This window comes from Protopterus annectens, chromosome 1.part1, assembly GCF_019279795.1.
Source record: "Protopterus annectens isolate FY-2018-M chromosome 1.part1, PAN1.0, whole genome shotgun sequence".
In the NCBI taxonomy this organism is placed as follows: domain Eukaryota; kingdom Metazoa; phylum Chordata; order Ceratodontiformes; family Protopteridae; genus Protopterus; species Protopterus annectens.
Window position 1 is genome coordinate 1,732,587,552 of NC_056726.1, and position 21,625 is coordinate 1,732,609,176.

The 21,625-nt window shown below is 38.9% G+C and overlaps 1 protein-coding gene across 2 annotated transcripts in view; it reads left to right on the plus strand.

Moving 5' to 3' along the window:
* Nucleotides 1-21,625, plus strand: part of DHDDS (dehydrodolichyl diphosphate synthase subunit) — a 1,104,913-nt gene that overhangs the window by 325,680 nt on the left and 757,608 nt on the right. For both annotated transcript variants that reach the window (XM_044084203.1, XM_044084194.1), the window contains one exon: nucleotides 790-906. In XM_044084203.1, coding sequence (XP_043940138.1) covers nucleotides 790-906 — 117 coding nt within the window. The remainder of the gene's footprint in view (nucleotides 1-789; nucleotides 907-21,625) is intronic.

Here is a 21,625-nt window from a genome sequence, read left to right on the forward strand (position 1 = left end):
GGAGAGGGGAATTGTGGGTAATAGTTTAACTCGAGAGTTTGAAGCTGACGCGAGCTTGGAAAATGGCCGGCTTGGTTCCGAGCTCGGAACCGATACCCATACATAAGGAATGAACGAGGATTAACAATATCAGATCAGTCTTTCTACTATGAAGTGGAAGGAATGCTGACTTAATGTATATGAAGTAAAGTCAACTAGAACTGATGTGGAATGCAAGTGATGATTACTTAGAAATGAAACATATTTAAATTATGTAACAAATCTAGAAACTGCAGTCAAGTCTTTTTTTTTTTTTTTTTTTTTTTTTTTTTTTAGGTAGTTGACAGCAGATACGTTTTCTGATAGTGGATTGGTAAAACTTAAGGTGTGCTGTACACAGAAAGGGAGAGATAAAGCTGCTAATGTACTGTATGAAATCACCAGTGCAGTTCTTGGTGATTTAATTTTCCTAGCATTTAATGGGAAGCCATTTTAAACTGAGAAGTTCACAAATTATCTATACCATTCTAATTGTAGTTTGCTGAGATGGATGGGTAGTTGTCATTTCTTGCCCCAGATGTATTTTTCATGTTTTTAGCTTGAGATCCTTCTCACTTTTGTTCAAGGTTTGTTTAATTGTTCAGGATGAGGTTTAAAATTTGGATCTTTAGCACTACAGCTGTTCATTTTAACTTTGAGCTTCACTGGCTTGATAGATGTTTTGTGTTTGTGATCTACTACTACTTGTTTAAAGTACTGCTGTTACTTGAGGGGTGTTTGTTCTAACCAGTATTGTTCCTTTTGTCTTAGAGAGAATCTGAAAAAGCATGGTGTATGTATTCGTGTTCTGGGAGACCTGAGTCTGCTGCCTTTGGATGTCCAGCAGTTGATAGCCCAGTCGGTCCTGGAAACAAAGCACTACAATCAGTAAGATGTACAGGCTGATGAGTCCTCATGGTAACATGGTACAAACAGCCCTGCCTTATCTGCAGCATTACCCTTTAGTGTATATACACAGTGGTGTCCCATAATCCTCTTCTTGTTCCATGTATACTGGGTGTTGCTAACATTGGTATGCCATGTGCAATGTGTCCTCCTGTTTTATCCGGAGTGAAATGTTTTTGAGAGCATGCTAGGCATTTGGTAATTAGCAGTGGAACTAAAGTAGTACTTATCCTGGTTTGCCTACTAGGGCCACTTTTTAGATAGAAGCCCTGAACTGTGAAGAAATTAATGTGCAACTCTGTCCTTTTGCGTGATGTATAATTTCAGGAAACAGAATCTCTGTAAGATATGTGATGACACAATAAGAAGTAATTGCTACCCCTTTTGTATGGAGTCCCTTTTTGTGAAGCCAGCAAATGCTTAAGCTCTTTTGTGTGTGATATTCTAAGTAATTTTTTTTCTTTGGCAGTAATGTTGGCGTGACCTTTACAAATTAGGTGGATCTGACTTTACCTGTGGTTTGTAGCTCAAGTTCATTAGCTGTCTGCATTTTCCCAGGGTGAACAAATTTAGTATTTGCTAGAACTTTTACTGCAAGCAGGCAGTTTTCTTTCCTGTATATCTGGTAGCTTTTTGCTGAATGTTTGAATTATATGTGATTGTGGCTTTATTGACTTTGTTGCTGTCCAGTAATGGTTGCCCTTCACAAGAAAGGGAGCCATGTCTTTTTTAATAAACTTTTTAACATCTATAACTGAATTTAAGAAAAAGAGGTAGGGGAGTTGCATCAGTTTATGGATTGAAAAAGGTGACCCCTTATGGGTGAAAAAAAACAAACAAAACAGAAATTTTACTTTTGCACTGGAAGCCAAGGATTGAACAAGAACAGTTTAATTTTGGAGGTATTCTGCATTGTCTAATTGTTGAGAGATTGTCTTCTGATATCTCTACGTGTGCATAGCTTCAAATTTTCTCTGTCTTACCTTGCTCAATGGTACATGCACCTTTACCTGATGTGCATTCCTCACATGCTGTGCCTGAATTTCGTTACGAGCACCGGCTTTACTCAGTTTTGCTGCTGTTTGCACAGTTTAGATCTGTATCCCCGTGCAAATCCTAAAATGTTCTTAACTTTACTGCCTAAAATGCCAAAACTGTATAATTTGCTGCTATAGCCAAATAATAGATAAAGACCCACTTTGGCTTTGCCTTTTATGTTTGGGAAAAGAGCATTATGGGGATCTTTGTCATAAGTGTTACCACTCCATGCTGGCCCACCCACAAGAGGTGAATAAATAAAATATTGAAAGTCAAATTGTTTCTTTAAAGATTATGCCTGTAGAGCTTTCCCACTGCATGGACCAGCAGGATGGTCCCTCACTTGATTGGAAATCTGTGACAGATTTATGGGAGAAGATATTATTAGAGACCAAACAGTAGTCAAAACTTTTATTTTTATTTTACAGTTCACAAGCTGTCCTTAGCCATTGAGATTGTTGGCCTCACATCCATCAGGAGCCAACAATGAAGCAGCCATAAGAAGTGCACCCCAACATCCACTATGGAGGTACCTGTATCAGATTAACCCATGTTTCAGTATTCTGAGCTAAACCATGCCTGACCTGTGTAAATGTAAAGATGCCTAGCATCCCCCAAGGTAGACTTCATGGGTGCATTTGAGATTGAGATGCTTTCTTTGTAGGCCTCCTCCTGGGTTAGGATTGAGGAGACACCTGTAGACCCGGTTGGGTGGTATGGCTCCATGGAGATGGTCAGGCTTTAGATTAGTGTGCATTATTTGAGATCTCGAGGAACTTGTCCTTTCAAATGTGGCTCATGCCAATTCTGGCCTCCATGCTGTCCTCTCCTGACGCAGCACTGCCTCCAGCTTGCCATCCCCTGGTTTAATGGTGCCACAGCACCAGACTTTTGTCACATTCTGTGTGTTAGTCAGAATCATATTGTTCACAGACTAGGGGTAAGGAAGTTTCCTATATCTTTTAAGTTCTTTGGGAATGTGATTACAAGGGTCCTGTGGTCTTTGCCCAAGAGACGGGCAAGGTTAGTGAGACCTCCCCTCTAGATGACCATCCTTTGGAGAAATGCTCAGGATTATGATGTCCACTGTGAACTTGTAGCTCCTGTGCTTTCTCTTCATAGCCCAAATTTAATAAGTAACTAAACAAGAGAGAGAAAAAATCGTGGATCACCACCCCTAGTAGAGCTTGCACTGAATGATGTTATATGCACCCTGAAAGTGTCTGAATTCACCTCTCTTGCTTTCAGAAAGGTAGCAAACCTTTAAATATCCCTGATGAAGTGAAGCAATGTCTATATTGAGTATCCCAGGACAGATCTCATTGCGATCTCTTCATTCTCACTCAAGACCTAGAGACTGCATCAGCTTTCCACCATACCACATGATAAGGAGGTGCTGAGGCTAAACATTTTCACAGTGTGGACAAGAGGGGGGCTGTTTTTGTGCCAACATATGGGATATGGTTCCCTTGATTATTTGTCTTACCTGTCCAGGTTGAGGATTTTGGTGATCTTGTGTGCTTTTTCTTAGTCTTTTTTCCCATTATACATTCCCAGTTCTCTGAGAAGAAGAAAGACCTCTAAAATAAGGAGACCATGTAGTCAACAAGATGTTTTTATCTTTTTTTGGTTTTGACAAGTTCTTGAGGTGATATATCGTAACATTTCAGGATTCCCTCTTCTCCCAAAACACATTGTTGGTTTTGCTCATTTGCCCAGCCTTTTGAAGAGGCATCACTGTAGATCTGTGGATTCCAGATTACTGCGTTCTTCCAGGAAGTGCTATCTTCATGGACTGAGCAGTCTCTTCGACAGTCTTGGAATCGACTGAATTTACTTACTTGAAGGGGGGGTGATGGAGACCATTCCTCCTCCTCCAAAGAAAAGTAAAGTATTCTTTTTCACCTTTCTTGGTTCTGTGTAGGATGGGCAACTTTTGCGAATGCAACCAGTACATCAAGTTCCAGATGTTGACTGCCTGTGGGAATTGGGTGGGGTCATGCCTTTTCTGCTGCACAGCACCTAGATAGTGTTAGTGAACATGAGTGATGCATTTTGGTATATCACTGCCTGGGAGTCTCTTCAGGAAATTCTTTAGTTTCACTTTGAGTAGGTTACTTTCAGTATAGAGCATTACTGTTTGGTCCTTCCTCTGCACCCAGAATGTTAACCTGGGTGCTTGTCTTGGTGGCAGAGACATTATGAAACAAGAAATTTCATTTGTTCCCTTAACTAGATAACTGTCCTTTGCTGGCCTCATTAAGGGACACCTTGGAAACATTCCTGGATTGCATTACTCCAACCATAAGCTTATCACCCTTGATATCCACATCCCGCCCCCACCCTCCATTAAGGAAACAACAGTAAAAAATGTCTCCAAAGCCAACTTCATGCTTCTTAATATAGAAGTGGTGAACTTCATGACACCCATGCAGATGGACAATACAGTTACAACTGCTGAATCCTACACAAATGCACTCTATAAGCACTTACACGAGTGCATGGATCATGCTATCCTCCATAAAAAAGGAAGCCAATCTGGTGGTCCTCTGCCATAAACAAACTGTACAACAGAAGGAAGAAATTTTTGCAAAAGAGAGTAAAATCCCATGAGTGGAGTAGCTCCCTGGTCAGCCTCAGTAAGAAGCTGAGATCCCTTATAAGATCCTCCAAAGCAAGCTACAAAAACAAAATCGCCACTAAATCTAAGGACAACTACAAAGCATTCTATAGCTATGTCAAGAATCTTGATGGCAACAGACAGATCTGCTCTGAGTTACAGCACAAAGGCACGAAAATTACAGAACCAACTGATATTGCCAACATCCTGGCAGATAGGTTCAGTGCTAACTTTACCCCCCCTCTCACCCCTCTAAAGGGCCCATATCTATACAGGAAGAATGCAGAGTCCCTGTAATCACAACTACGCAAGTAAAAGCTGCACTCTCTAAAGCCAAAACACAGCATCCATGGGACTGGACAACATCCCAGGCTGCGTTTTACACTAACTTCAGAACAAACTGGCTCCCCACTTAAGCACCATGTTCAATAATAGCCTCGCATCAGCCTTTGTGCCCACTGAATGGTGCACAGCAACAGTTATCCCACTCCACAAAGGGGGAGTCACCACTGATCCCGGGAACTATCGACCTATTAACTTGATGAGCTTGGTCTCCAAGGCCATGAACGTATCATCATGGAGCTCTTAAACAAAGACATTGGTAGTCTCCAAACTCTGGATCCCACCCAGTTCAGGTTTGTGAAAGGCAGATTATGCCTCCTGAACCTGATCGACGACTTTGAGGCAGTCCCCAAAGTCGTGGATGAGGGTAAGGTGGTTCACACAGCCTATCTTGACCTTGCCAAGGCTTTCGACACCATCCCCCATTCTGGAATTATAGCTAAACTCACTAAACTAGGTATAAATCCCTATGTCACAAGATGGGTTGCCAACTGGCTCACTGACAGAACCCACACTGTAAAAGTTGCAGACTCCAAATCTGACCTCAAAACAGTGACAAGTGGAGTATCACAGGGTTCCGTCCTGGGACCTCTCCTGTTTGGTATCTACTTCTCTGAAGTACACGCCAACACAGAAGGCCTCTGGCTAATGAAGTTGGCAGATGACTGCAAACTAGGAGCCGTAGTCAAGTCCCCAAATGATGTGGACATCCTACAGAAGGGCCTTGCTGAGACAGATGCGTGGTGTCAGAGCCATGGCCTCAAGCTCAATGCCAAAAAGTGCAGTGTCATCCCCTTTGGTAAAAACTCTGTACCCATGAACTACCACATAGGCAGCAATCTACTTAACACCAAATGCTTGATAAGAGACCTTGGGACCCAGGTGGACAGTAGTCTCTCCTTTGATAGTCACATCGCCACAGTAGTCAGGAAGTCCTTCTACATGGCACACCTCATCATAAAAGGGTTTTCATCCAGGAAAAAAGACGTAATTGTTCCCCCCTACTCGTCACTCATTAGACCCATTATAGAGTACAACGCCCCTTTTGGAATGTACCTCACAAGACATCTGCAGCAGCTGGAAAGGCCACAGAAGTACCTCACAAAGAGGATCACTGGCCTCAAACAAATGCCCTACACTGACTGCCTCAAAAAACTCCAGCTTTACTCCGTAGCATATCGCCTACTCCAGGGTGATCTCTGCCTAACATATAAAGCTATGTCAAACCCAGAACTGTTGGACATGCTACACCTAAAGAAATCCCAATCCCTCTGAGCTACACGCTCTAGGGACCTAAACCTTGTCACCACAATAAACAGGACATGCTGGAGGGATAGATTCCTGTCCCAGAGACTTCCTATACTGTGGAACAAGCTTACCCATCTATGTCAAGCAAAGTTCTTCATTAGCACTCTTCAAGAAAAATCTTGATGAGTGGATGGGAAATAGGAAATACACCCCGGGGATCACTTCTGTGTGTCTGCTCAACAGTGGCACATTAAAATAACTTTCTTGGGTGGCATAAGCTATGGAACCTTGCTGGCTAGGCTTACGTAGGCCCTTGGGTGGTTAGCCTAGTACCTACCTATGAATCTAAGTGTGGGGGTGAATATAAACTTGGAGAACTTTTCTCTGCACTTAAGGGATTGTCCTCCTTGGAGAATACTTTGATACTGTTCAGAGTCAGTCAGGGTCTGGGAAGTCATGACTTTGAGACTAAAGGAGGATGTAGCAGACCAGCCAAGCTTAGACCTTTATCCACCTCTTGGGCATTATGGGAGCTTTAATCCTCATAAGTCCTACTTGCTGTAACAGTAAATCATATTTGAGTTTACCCACTTTCTGTATGTATCCCATATTCCAGCTGGATTTTTCTCAGCAATTTGCAAGGATCTGTGTAGGTCTTACACCATCAAAGGTGCTGATGTAGGCAGCACAAGACCGCCATGTGTGTGCACACACTTGTGCCTTATTGTATATGGGTTAACAATATATCGTACAGCTGTTTTTTCAGAAAATGTTTAGTTTGTGTAAGTTATTGAATGAAACACAGCTTGCCGAACATTGATGCTGTCGCATCAGAATTTTGATGTTGGGAGGTAAGTGTGGGTTGTAGGTTTTTAATGGTGTACATCTGAAAGATTTATCATTGGGGGTGAGAATTTGTGTGTGCTTGAGGGGGGGTGACTAGAGTAAATTATTATATTCATAAAGTAGCATTAAGTACTCTAAGAACTACGCCAATACGGGAATGGAGAAAGGAGATTCTGCAGACAGGGATGACTAAATAAGGGGATAGATGTAGTGTTGCTTATTTACGTCTTAGTATTTAGTGTGTCTGAGGTGTCTTGTGTAGAGTAGTAGTGTTATAGAAAAGGTTTTCCTAAGCAAAGGTGTCATTTAGGGCCACAGGCAGAGTTAGGGTTAGCATGCTTTAATAAGGTAGCGCAGGGGGCTTCACCTTACTAATGCATGCTTACCATAACCCTGACCCTAAATTACACCTTAAACTTGGGAAAATCCTTTCTGTAACATTACCACTACTCAGACAAATTTGACCTGAATGTAGTAGTAGTGTTTTGTTGTTGTTTTGGAAAAAAATGCTTTCCTTTTTCATTGTGCTGTATTTTCATTAGTTTTGAATTTTGATGAGTTTGCATTTTGAAATACCAGCATTGAGTAGTTTTGATTCAATGTTTATGCATTTTGAAGTAAATTTCACGTGTGTGTGTGTGTGTGTGTGTGTGTGTGTGTGTGTGTGTGTGTGTGTGAGAGAGAGAGAGAGAGAGAGAGAGACAGAGACAGTTCATTTGATTTAAAGTCAAAATATTGAAATGCTGAAATTGATAAAGCTGCATGACAAAACCTGGGTCTCTTGTGTTTTATGGATACTACCTTTGTTAATAAATCCCATGTGTATATTTTAAACAAGAAACATCTTTATTAAATTATCACTTATGACATAGGCAATCGTACACTTATATGAATGAAAACAAAACATATTTACAGTTGCAGATGTTATACATCACTCATAATCTATCCAGTCATTTTCAAACATTGCAAACCTCTTTGAATTCTTGACTTCCCTTAAACCTCATTCCTTCCTTCAAAACATTATTCTGCAAGTGTTTTCCCCACGTAATTTGCCCCTGCCCTCTTCTAAAGATCCCACTTCCAGTTGTTTTATCTGTTACTATATTCACTACTTCTAGTACAGTTGGTTTAGACTTTGATTTCAGAGTAATTGCTTTTTTTTGGCAGCTACCACTATTAAACTTAGCCAGGCCATACAATGTCTAGGCAATTCCTATTCTGTGTCATAGCTCATAAAATAATTTCCTTAGTCACACCAATTTGCTCACCATGTATTTGTGTCTGAGTAGTCTGTATGGAACACCTGAAGTCTGCTAACTCATTACACTCCCAAAAAATATGTTCCCAATTAGCTATTTCTTCCCCATCACACCTCCAGCATTTGTAATCTACCGTAGGAAAAATTATTTGGAGTCTGCCTGGGATATAAAAATATCTATGCCAACACTTCAGGCAAAGATCCTCAGTCTTCTAGACTTTGTTGCATATTTGGGAGTCATACATATACCACCCCCATTGATTTCTTTTGCTTATCCAGTCACTCTCCAATTCTTTCTGTCTTCCTCTGATTGATTCCTATAGTTATCATGCAACATTTTATATGCCCTGCTAATTATACATTTTTTAACAGCACCTTCAGTTCTAGATTCCACTAAAAACTCTACCATTGCTGGTCTTTCACTTAAGATCCCCCTATTTCTTTCTCTTTGCCTATAATCAATCCTTGCTAGGGAAGGCAGTCTCTAGCCTTCAGTCCAAATGTATGCTTGGCCTTTTCCCATTCTGTTACCTTTCCCCCTCTAATTATTTGCTCCCAATACCTTGGTTCCTTTGCCATTTTTCTCCCATAAATTCCTGCCCCCTTTTGCCTGTTCTCTGTACCCCTAATTGCAGTCATCCCTGTCTGCAGAATCTCCTTTCTCCATTCCCGTATTGGCGTAGTTCTTAATGCTACTTTATGAATATAATAATTTATATGGTTATTGTTCTCCTTAGGGATCTACATCCAAAAACCCAGTCTCTCCTTATTTCTTGAGCTTCCCCCTTGTTTCATCATCACCCCCTTTCCACTTTGAATTATAGCTTTCTGCTTGTGCTATGTATAGGAGCCTTAACTGTGCAGCTTTGAAATACCACTTCAAATTAGGTAATCTGAAATCGCCTTTTTTCTACTGGAAAGATCACCTTATCCTCCTTGACTCTTGCCCCCTTCTCCTCCCATATAAAATCCTTCAGTTCTTTATTAATTGCTATCCACATCTCTGGTCAATAAAAATATGTCTGACCTATGTATAAAACTAAAGGGACTAAAAATATTTCCACTGCTTGTATCTTGCTGCTGTTATCCATAAAACAAAGTTTCCAATTTCTTAGTTTTTGTATTATCTTTTGTTTAGTCTCTTCCCACATATCCATAGCTGCCATAACAGAATCATTTTTAATCCGTACTCCCAAGTACTATTACAAAGACATGCATCTGGAGCATTTTTCTCCCTGGGCCTCTGCTGAAAATTGGCTTCATTCCAAGTTGGACTTTCCCAGTTAAATGATAAATAAATAAAAATAAAATAAATAAGTACTTCATTTTATCATGTCCCCATAAGTATGGGTATTGCAGAAGCAATTTATGTGTGGGTACACAGTTTACAGCTATTGCTTTTGTTTTATCTTCATTTAATTTTTATATCCCAAAAAAACTTGGAACTGTCTTGAAACTGTCTCAGAATGTTTCACAACAACGGAAGTGTTCTTTTCTAGCTTTATGAGGTATAAAATAATATTGTCTGCAAAGAAAGACAACTTTTCTTGACTACCATACCAATTAGATCCTTGAATTTGAGTCTATTATTTTCTTTGCCAATAGTTCTAAAAATAGCAATGGGGAAAGCGGACCCCCCTGCCTGGTTCCGTTCCTCAGTGTGTCAGAGAGGAACCCCCCTCCCCACTTCAATTTTTACCTTGGATCCCTCTTATATCCTCTTGATTAACCTTATAATTTTATCAGGGAATGCAAATGCTTCCATTGCCCTACTTATAAAAATCCCAGCTTCCTCTGTCGAATGCTTTCTGTGCATCAAGATCCACCCCCCAACAGTGGTATTTTCTAACATTCTGCTTCCCATTGGATTATCATTGCTCAGTTAATGTTGTCAGATCTTTGCTTTCCCTCAGCAAAACCACAGTAATCCATATCTGTCAGCTTTGGCATCACCTTTGCCATTGTTTTTAGCCACTGTAGATATTAGCACTTTATAGTCTTGGTTTAGAATGAAAATGGGCCTACATGAAGCTGGATCTGAAAGGTCTTTACTATATTTAAGTATTACAGCTGCCACCTCTTTCTTCCAGGATGTTAGAGCGTTGTCTCCTTTTAAAAATACCATTAAACAAAACCTTTCAGATCTTTATCACTTTCTTCCCTCCTAGCTGCCGAACTTCCACAGGAATACCATCCATTCCTGGGGGCGTTCCTGTAGATTGGTTATACATCACCATTTTTAGCTCATCTCTTCCTGTCCTAACTGTCAGTAATTGAACCTCATCCACCTCCAGTGGCGGCTGGTGACTTCAAATCAAAGGGGGGCTGCAGGAGACAGCTGAATGGGTGGGGTCAAGAGGAAGGGGTGTGGCCAACCAGAAAGGGGAGGAGCTATGCTCAAAACTATAAAAACTAACTTTAATTAAATACGCTGCCCTGGGTGGCAAACCATCATTATGAGAGTCCAATCAAGACAAAAATAAGTGTAGAAGAATAAAAATATTTCAATGCATTGGCTGCATGACAGCTTACTTAATATTTAGATGGAAACAAAAGGTTGTGAGGCATGAAAAAATAAATTACTTTTTAAACACATTACTGGAATGCCAGTCAAAATCAAGTACAAGCAAAACCAGAAGCACTCAACTCAAACCACTTCTCCTTGCACTGCACTTCTAATTATAATTTATATTCAGCTTTATTAAAGTTCCAAGTAACATGCTGAAAGTAGAAATCTCTGTGATGCCCCCACTTGTAAAAATGTTTCTTATCCAAAAAGACCTGCTGCCTGACAACTATCTACTTGTTTCATGGGGAAAACATGTAAGTAAAAAATGAAAAGCAAACAAGAAACAAGTTCAAGATACATTGCTTAAAGGATTACTGTACAGGTTATGGACCACACATGACTGGCATTCTGTTTAGTTTACGGGTAAAGTCTGTAGAGATGACTGGAAGTCTCCAACAAGTGTAATGAGCTTTTAAAAGAATGGAATCCTGTCCTTTAATACCCAAGGCTTATACATTATCTAGTCAAGTATTCTCTGCATGGCAACAACAGAAAGGCTTTCAATGTTGGCAATTCTTTAACAGTATGCTTATTAAAGCTTATTTGCATCTTACGATCTCAGACAAGCTTACATTATGGTCATTAAAGCATTGCTACTTAAACACAGAGCAACAGGCACTTTGAGTAATAAGCATAAATCAACAGTACAAAAATATGACAAAAACCAGACCTTTCTGCAAAATCAAGGACAGATGAAAAGCCACTGTAGTACTTGTGTCTACCTTGGATGGGTGGGGGGGCACACTGCACATTTACACTGCATAACTACTCCTTGCCTTGCTTGGACACATCCAGAGTCGGTACATGGTGTAGTGGGGTGCAACAAGTATGTCACAATTTGAAATGTTTCTGGCTGACTGTGATGGCCCTGACATGTGTCATACCTCTCAACCTCAGAGCAAGAAATCTGGACAAAGCCATACACAAAAGTGGGACAAATGCCCACAAATAAGGACAATTTTTAAATATTGCTCTAATAAACTTAGAAAGATAATAGAATAGGTCTTGCATTAGTATGACTTTTCTGAAGGGTATAAAATCTGAAACTCAAATGTCTGGCATTATTTTCTAACTTCAGTCTTTAGTGATTTGTCACTAATTTGCCAAAAAACACAATTTTATGAAAAATGGACCAAATGTGATGCAAAAATATAAAATAGCCACACAATACAGCTGGGAACCTGTCAAAGAAGGGACACTTTAATATTAGTACTGCTAACTTGAGCAGCTGACAAAATAAAAGCATCTACATGCATTTCAAGTAATCTATAACTTTGATTATTACAGTTATTTCTTAATTGTAAACCCTCCATGTTTTCTTCCAAAATTGCTCTTTTGCGGAGGGATTATTAGGGGGAAAAGAAACATTTTAAGCCAAAATCGGAGACAGTTGAGAGGTTGGCTATGCCTAATTCTATAAAGCAATTTATTTGCATGTACCTCTCAACCTGTTAATGCAGTAAATCTGAACAAGGCCAAATGTACTGGGGCAACATATAAACAGTACTAAAAATTGCTTTTGTAGAAATTGAGACAGTTGATAGAATAACAGTTCTTACTTTTGCATGCATTTTTCTGAAGGTTATGAAGTCTGAAACTCAGTGTATCATCATTTAGTGACTTAATTTCTAAATGATTTGCCAGAAAACTACAAATTTTATGAAGAACAAACCAAAAATAAGAAGCAAAAATCTATTCATTCTTTGAAAATCTGGACAGTTGGGAGGTATAGTTCAGCTGGGCCTGTGATTTTGCTGCCCTTCCCCCCTGACAAAATCACGGTTGAATGGAGCCTCTGCAGCCATTTCAATGAACCATTACTTGGCTATTTCACTCCATTTACCATAAACACTAATGTGCATACTGCTTTACTTCTATGATGAGTTGGACTTCATTTGAAAGTTTTATTTTGTATTTTACAGCACAAATACTAAGTCATCTACTAAACAAAGCAATGCAGTCTCACAATGAAAACTTAGCATTAAAACTTCTCTGCCCTTGAAACTCACATTCATTGAAACAGCATTGAAACCCACATTCAAAGAAAATACATCTTGCCAGTGGCAGATAAAGATTAATTTTGGGCTGTTTTCAAATCATAGGCCCCTTGCATATGAAACATACATGTGCTCTTTGATACACCTTCCTCATTGTACTAAATTATATTCCTTGTACAATATATTACAGTTGTTAGAGGACATTTTAAATTTGTTTTGAACATTTTTCCAGTAAGCAATGAAACAAAATGCATGCACCCATAATGACAAAACTGCCCAGTTCAGAACATTTATCATAAAAGTCTACTCAGACTTCCGCAGTCCACCATTATCAGTAAATATGCACAATTCTACAGTCCACCTTTATCAGTAAATATGCACAATTCTACAGTCCATTATCAGTAAATATGCACAATTCTACAGTCCATTATCAGTAAATATGCACTCTCTCTGAAGAAGTAAAAGTCATCTAAATAATTCCACATTAAAGAAATCTGTAACTAATGAAAAGGTTGCTGCTAGCAAACACCTTTATATTTCATGGTTTCATTGAAAAATAAAGTGCCTGTTGCCCCTCAGGAATAAATTGGCTATATTACACTAAAAAAATGATAAGCTAGTAATATTGCAAGAGATGGATGGCAAACTGATAACGGACTCATAGTATTTTCACCAAGGAGAACATTCTCAATACAGCAGCATCCACTCCTTGTGGGAGTAGAACCCACAGCTTTCTGCATCAAAGGTAAGTACACAACTTGTTGTGCTATTAACAAGGTAAACCAACTTCACTTAAGCAGCACTAAACTTCTGTTCCCCTGCAGCTCTCAGCTCCTTGTAAAATCTACTCAATACTCAACTTCGCAGCACAAGAAAACTGGAAAAAGCTAAAATGTATTGGGGGGGGGTCAAAAGCCCAAAAACCAGGGACACAAACATTGCTTGTATAATCTTGGAAAGTTGCTAGAACCATACATTTTACTGCCAAGCTCCCTGTGCAAAACAGAGCAACATACCACTACGCCAAATCAGCTGCTTTGTAAAAGAGGAAGACTGAAACTTAAATGGCTATCATTTAGTGAATTCAGTTCTCACCATAGCTGTCAACCTCTTAGTACAAAACACCTGGACAAACCCAGTAATGAGGGAATACAGCCCTCAAACATTCAGTGAATTCAGTTCTTGCCATAGCTGTCAACCTTAGCACAAAAAACCTGGACAAAACCAATAATGAGGGAATACAGTCCCAAAAATAGGGACACATTTCAAATATTCATCTTATAAACTTAGAAAATTGCTAGAATAAAAGGTTGTGTTACGGTTGTGTTACTGTGTATTTTTTGAAGAACATGAAGTCTGAAATTCAAATGCCTGTCAATTTTACTGCTGACAGAATAAAATTTTTCAGCAGAGACCCAGGGAGAAATACTGCAGACACGTGTTTGTAAAATGACAGGGCACCAGAGCAAATCCACACAAACACAGGGAGGAGATGCAGACTCCACACAGAAGGCACCCCAACCAAGAATCAAACCAGAAAACCTATAGCTGTGAGGCAACAATACTACCACTGCACCATCAAATATGCAAGGACTTAAACATTCAGATTCCTGAAGTCTGAAATTCAAATGCCTGTCAATTTTATTTAACATTTGTTAATCAGGACAGTTTGACTTGGAACAAAAAAACAGTTTTCGGCAGAGGCCCAGGAAGAAATAATGCAGACATGTCTTTGTAACATGGGAGGACACAAAAGCAAACCCACACAAACACAGGGAGAAGATAAAGACCCCACAAAGAAGGCACCCCAGCCAAGAAGCAAACCTGAGAACCTGCAGCTGTGAGGCAACAATGCTACAACTGCCCCATCAAATATCAAGCATTGCAACATTTACAAACCACAGATATTATGAGGAACAGATCAGATCAAACATGAGGCAAAAATCTGCAGTTTTTTTTTTCCACAAATGGTGGTGGGTAGGGAATTAAGGTCTTTAACACCTGCATACAAGGTACAGGGTTCAAGCCTGAGGTATTCTCTCACACACAAACACCTGTAGTAGCAAACCTCAAAAACTAAATATACTGCACTGGGTGCCAAACAGTTGTCATGAGAGTCCAATCAAGACAAAATGAAGTGTAGAAGAATAAAAATATTTCAATGCATTGGCTGCATGACAGCTTAATATCTAGATGGAAACAAAAAAGGTTGTGAGGCATGAAAAAATAAATTACTTTTTTTTTAAATACATTAATGGAATGCCAGTCAAAATCAAGTACAAGAAAAACAAGCAGCACTCAACTCAAACCATTTCTTGCACTGCAGTTCTAATAATTTATATTCAGATTTATTAAAGTAACAAGTAACATGCTGAAAGTAGAAATCTCTGATGCCCCCACTTGTAAAAATGTTTCTTATCCAAAAAAAGACATGCTGCCTGACATCTACTTGTTTCATGGGGAAAACATGATCAAAGTAAAAAATGAAAAGCAAACAAGAAATAAGCTCAAGATACATTGCTTAAAAGGATTACTGTACAGGTTATAGACCACACGATTGGCATTTGGTTTATGGTTAAAGCCTGCAGAGATGACTGTCTGTAAGTCTCCAAGTGTAATGAGACTCTTAAAATAATGTACTTCTGTCCTTTATTACAAATACTGGCATATGCATTTCAATACCCAAGGCTTATACATTATCTAGTTAAGTATTCTCTACATGGCAATAGAAAGGCTTTCAATGTTGGCAATTCTTTAACAGTATGCTTATTAAAGCTTACTTGCATCTTGCAATCTCAGCCAAGCTTACCTGATGGTCATTAAATTATTGCTACTTAAACACAGAACAACAGGCACTTTGAGTAATAAGCATAAATCAACAGTACAAAAAATATGACAGAAACCAGACCATTCTGCAAAAATCAAGGACAGATGAAAATCCACTCTAGTACTTGTGTCTACCTTGGATGGGTGGGATTCTCTGCACATTTACACTGCATAACTACTCCTTGCCTTGCTTCGACACATCCAGAGTCACTACATGGCGGAGTGGGGTGTAACAAGTATGTCACAGTTTGAAATGTCTCTGGCTGACTTGTGATGGCCCTGACACATTTGTCATACCTCTCAACCTCAGAGCAGGAAATCTGGACAAAGCCATACAAAGAAATGGGACAAAGGCCCAAAAATAAGGACAATTTTTTAAATATCGCTCTTATAACCTTAGAAAGCTAATAGAGGTCTTGCATTAGTATGAATTTTCTGAATGGTATGAAATCTGAAACTCAAATGTCTGTCATTATTTTCTAACTTCAGTCTTTAATTATTTGTCACTAATTTGCCAAAAAACCCCACAATTTTATGAAAAATGGACCAACAAATGTGATGTAAAAATATAAAATAGCAACACAATACAGCTGGGAACCTGCCAAAGAAGGGACACTTTAATATTAGTACTGCTAACTTGAGCAGCTGACAAAAATAAAATAATCTACATGCATTTCTGAAATAAAAGTAATCTGATTATTACAGTTATTTCTTAATTATAAACCCTCCATGTTTTCTTCCAAAATTGCTATTTTGCGGAGGGATCATTAGGGGAAGAGCAACATTTTGAGTCAAAATCAGGGACAGTTCAGAGGTTTGGCTATGCCTAATTCTATAAAGCAATTTATTTGCATGTACCTCTCAACCTGTTAATGCAATAAATCTGGACAAGGCCAGATATATTGGGGGAACATATAAATAGTACTAAAAATTGCTCTTGTATAAACTTGGACATAAATCTGGACAAGGCCAAATATATTGGGGAGAACATATAAACAGTACTAAAAAATGCTCTTCTATAAACTGGGACAGTTGATAGAACAGGTCCTACTTTAGCATGGATTTTTCTGAAGGTTATGAAGTCTGAAACTAGGTGTGTCATTATTTAGTGACTTAATTCCTAAATGATTTGCCAGAAAACCACAAATTTTTATGAGGAACAAATCAAAAATAAGAAGCAAAAAATCTATTCATTCTTTGAAAATCTGGACAGTTGGGAGGTATGGTTCAGCTGGGGCTGTCTGTTTGCCGCCCTTCCCCCTCACAAAACCCTGGTCGAATGGAGCCTCCTGCAGCCATTCCAATGATCCATTACTTTGCTATTTCACTCCATTTACCATAAACACTAATGTGCATACTGATTTACTTCTATGATGATTTGAACTTCATTTGAAAGTTTTATTTTTGCATTTTACAGCACAAACACTAAGACATCTGCTAAACAAACTTGGCATTAAACCTTCTCTGCCCTTGAAACTCACATTCACTGAAACAATATTAAAATCCACATTCAAAGAAAATACATTTTACTTGTGGCAGATAAAAATTAATTCTGGGCTGTTTTCAAATCATAGGCCCCTTGCATATGAAACACGTGTTCTTTGATACACCTTCCTATTGCTTTGAACATTTTTCCAGTAAACAATGAAACAAAACTGTCCAATTCAGAACATTTCCATCATAAAAGTCTACTCAAACTTCTACAGTCCACTATTATCAGTAAATATGCACAGTTCTACAGTCCACCATTATCAGTAAATATGCACAATCTCTGAAGTAGTAAAAAAGTCATCTAAATAATTCCACGTTAAATAAATCTGTAATGAAGAGGTTGGTGCTAGCAATCACCTTTATATTTCATGGTTTCATCGAACAATAAAGTGTCTGATGCCCCTGTGGAATAAATTGCCTAAATTACATTAAAAATAAGCTAGTAATATTGCAATAGGAAATGGATGGCAAACTGATAACAGGCTCATAATTAGTATCTTAACTTTCAGTACGGCAGCATTCACCCCTTATGGGAGTAGAACCAACAACCTTCTGCATCAAAAGCAAGCACACAGCCTGGTGTGCTATTAGCACTAAACTTCTCTTCCCCTGCAGCTCTCAGCTCCTTGTAAAATCTACTCAATACTCAACTGCATCTCAACTTCGCAGCACAAGAAGTCTGGAAAAAGCCAAATTTATTGGGGTGGGTCAAAAGGGCAAAAACCAGGGACACATTAAACATTGCTTGTATAATCTTGGAAAGCTGCTATAATAAAATGCTGTGTTACCACGGTACCACCATACATTTTACTGCCAAAGTCCCTGTGCAAAAAAGAGTCAGAACATACCACTATGCCAAATCACCTGCTTTGTGAAAGAAAAATGCTGTGTTACCACAGTACATTTTACAGACAAGGTCCCTGTGCAAAACAGTCAAGAGCAACATACCACTACGCCAAATCAGCTGTTTTGTGAACGAGAGGAAGACTGAAACTTAAATGGCTATCATTTAATGAATTCAGTTCTCACCATAGCTGTCAACCTCTTAGCACAAAACACCTGGACAAACCCAGTAATGAGGGAATGCAGCCCTCAAACATTCAGTGAATTCAGTTCTTGCCATAGCTGTCAACCTTAGCACAAAAAACCTGGACAAAGCCACTAACAGGGTATTACAGTCCCAAAAATAAAGAAACATTTCAAATAGTCACCTTATAAACTTAAAAAATTGCTATAATAAAAGGTTGTGTTACTATATATTTATTGCTAGAATAAAAAGTTGTTTTACTATGTATTTTCTGAAGACTATGAAGTCTGAAATTCAAATGCCTGTCAATTTTACTTGTGATGGAACAAAAACAATTTTCAGCAGAGGCCCAGGGAGAAATACTGTAGACACGTCTTTGTAAAATGGCAGGACACCAGAGCAAATCCACACAAACACAGAGATAAGATGCAGACTCCACAAAGAAGGCACCCCAGCCAAGAATCAAACCACAAATCCTATAGCTGTGACTCTGAGGCAACAATACTACCACTGCACCATCAAATATGTAAGAAATTAAACATTCAGAAACCTGAAGTCTGAAATTCAAATGCCTGTCAATTTTATTTAACATTTGTTAATCAGGACAGTCTGACTTGGAACAAAAAAACAATTTTCAGCAGAGGCCCAGGAAAAAAATAATGCAGACATGTCTTTGTAACATGGGAGGACACAAACGCAAACCCACACAAACACAGAAAGAAGATACAGACCCCACAAAGAAGGAACCCCAGCCAAGAATCAAACCTGAGAACCAGCAGCTGTGAGGCAACAATGCTACCAGTGCACCATCAAATAAAAGCAAACCCCACACAAACACAGGGAGAAGATACAGACCCCACAAAGAAGGAACCCCAGCCAAGACTCAAACCTGAGAACCTGCAGCTGTGAGGCAACAATGCTACTACTTCACCATCAAATATCAAGCATTGCAACAATTTACAAACCACAGATATTATGAGGAACAGATCAGATAAAATATGAGGCAAAAATCCGCAATTTTTTTACAAATGGTGGTGGGTAGGGAACTCAAGTCTTTAACACCTGCATACAGGGTACAGGGTTCAAGCCTGAGGTATTCCCTACCACACCACCATGAATTTTCACACACACACACACACACACACACACACACACACACACACACACACACCTGTTGTCCATACTAACTCAAAAGCACCATATATTCAACACACACACACCTGTTGTCCATACTAACTCAAAAGCACCATATATTCAACACTTAACCAGTTTCACAAGCACCATATTCAACACTTACCTGTCCTCCAACGTTAGATCCAAACCCCTTCCCGCGCAATACTCCAATGACTCGCGAGAGTAGATTGCATCCAAACCCTTTCCCGACGAGACTACAGCTCCCATTCCTGCTGCTCGTGTTGCAGTCCGGCCGCGCTGTATAATCCTAGCGTGTCTGTGCACTTTAAAGTGCACAGACGTCTCCTTGCGTTTCCCTATCAGTCCTGCCGGACTGCCGTGAGCATGCGCATACAGTAGACCAGTAGTCTGGTCTACTGCGCATGCGAGTAGTCCGCGAAATTTAAAACTTTTTTTTTTTATTTTTTTGAGTTCTTTTTGGTTTGAGGGGGCTGCAGTCCGATAGCACGGGCCGCCCCTGTCCACCTCTAACCTTGGTATATTTAATTCTTCCATAAACATTTCCATTTTTACTTTTTCTTGAGCTCCCCATTTCTCTGGTTTATATACATTTTCATAAAATTTCTGAAATGTATCTTAATACCTGTACAGGATCTTTAGCTATTTTCCTTTTATGGGCTCCCTAAGTTTCGCAACAACCCTTTCTACTTTCTGTTGCCTAAGCCTTTGTGCTAAAAGTTGGTGTGCTGTGGAGTTTTTAATCAAAAAACAGTTGCTTAACAGCAGTCTTTCTAAACTCGTGCATATTTTCCAGGTAGTCCCTTATTTTCTCTTTAACACTTTGCAGTTGCTCCTCCTCTTGTTCTGTGAGATTCCTACTATTGTACAATGCTTTAACATTTGTTAGTCCCTCTAAATAATTCTTGTTACTTCTTATCCAGCTCTTTCTTTTATTTCCACCATATTTTAAACTCCACTCTAATTTTATTCCATTCCCTAGTTATTTTCAGAAAAATTCTATCTTCTCTAATAACTCCCGAATAATTTCCACTACCCATTCCTTACATTCCTCTCCTTTTAACAGATAGTTGGGGAAGCACTAGTGTCTCATTTTTATTTCATTGCCCTGCATTTTTATTTTAGTTATTACTGGCATTTGATCTGAAATAGTTGTTGGATACATATCAAAATTTCAATAAAATGCACATGTTCCTGTGAAATATTATTTTTGTCTAGCCTAGCCCAGTTTTTGTACCTTGGGGAATAATATGTAAATTATTTCCGAACTCCCACTACTGAATTCGCATCTTCCATACCAAATAGCATACATTTCTTCAAGTATCTACCCTCTTCTGTTATAGTTTCTTTTCTAGGCTCCCAGATACATCCTCACTGTTGCAAATCAAATTCCAGTCGCCATCTCTAAGTAATACTCCCTGCTGAAAGCTGACTATTTCCCCCAGAATTTCTCTTAAGATCCATTATACAGTTGTAGGTGGAATATAAATACATGCCAGTGTAATCCTCCTCCAGTGCCAGTAGCCCCTTAGTATTACATATCTACTACTGGTATTATCTTTTTTTACTCTTCTATCACTACTGGAGCTCCACCCACAATTAATATACATACTCCTGTTTTTCTTTGCCCCAGATATTCTGCTGAGTAACCATCCTACAAATTCACATGCTCATTTCTTTCCATATGTGTCTCCTGTAGCATAGCTGTACTCTGAATTTTTAATATAGTTCACTACTCTTTTTATTTTGTATATTTCTGCAAGACCATTCACATTTAAGGATAATATAGAAAAGTGTCATTATAATAAGTTATTCACACCAGTTAATGTAGAACAGCTTTTTTAATGTCTAGTTTCAGCTTTTAAGTTACATGCATGCACTAATGTTTGGTAGGTTGATCTTTTATACAGTTGTTTCTTGTCATATCCATTTGAACCTATGTCACATCTTAAAAAAATTTGTTTTAATGAAATCCCTTAATCAAAAACGCAAACACCCCGCAAAACCTAACTTAAAACTAACTCACAAAACTATGTACATCTTCAAGCAATGAAGTTTAACCCTCCTAATAGGAATAATTGTCCCAGATTGACTGCCACACTCACAAGCTTGAATTAGCCTATAGTGAAAGTTATCCATGCTAAGACACATGGCACAGCTTGTGCTTCTACTTCCACTAGTCCCACAGTTATTCATCAATTTCCAAGTTGTTTGTTTTCTTCCTGTTGATCTCCATCTCCCAAATCCAGTGTCTGGTTCATTTCCACTGTACTTCTGGTTCTTCTGA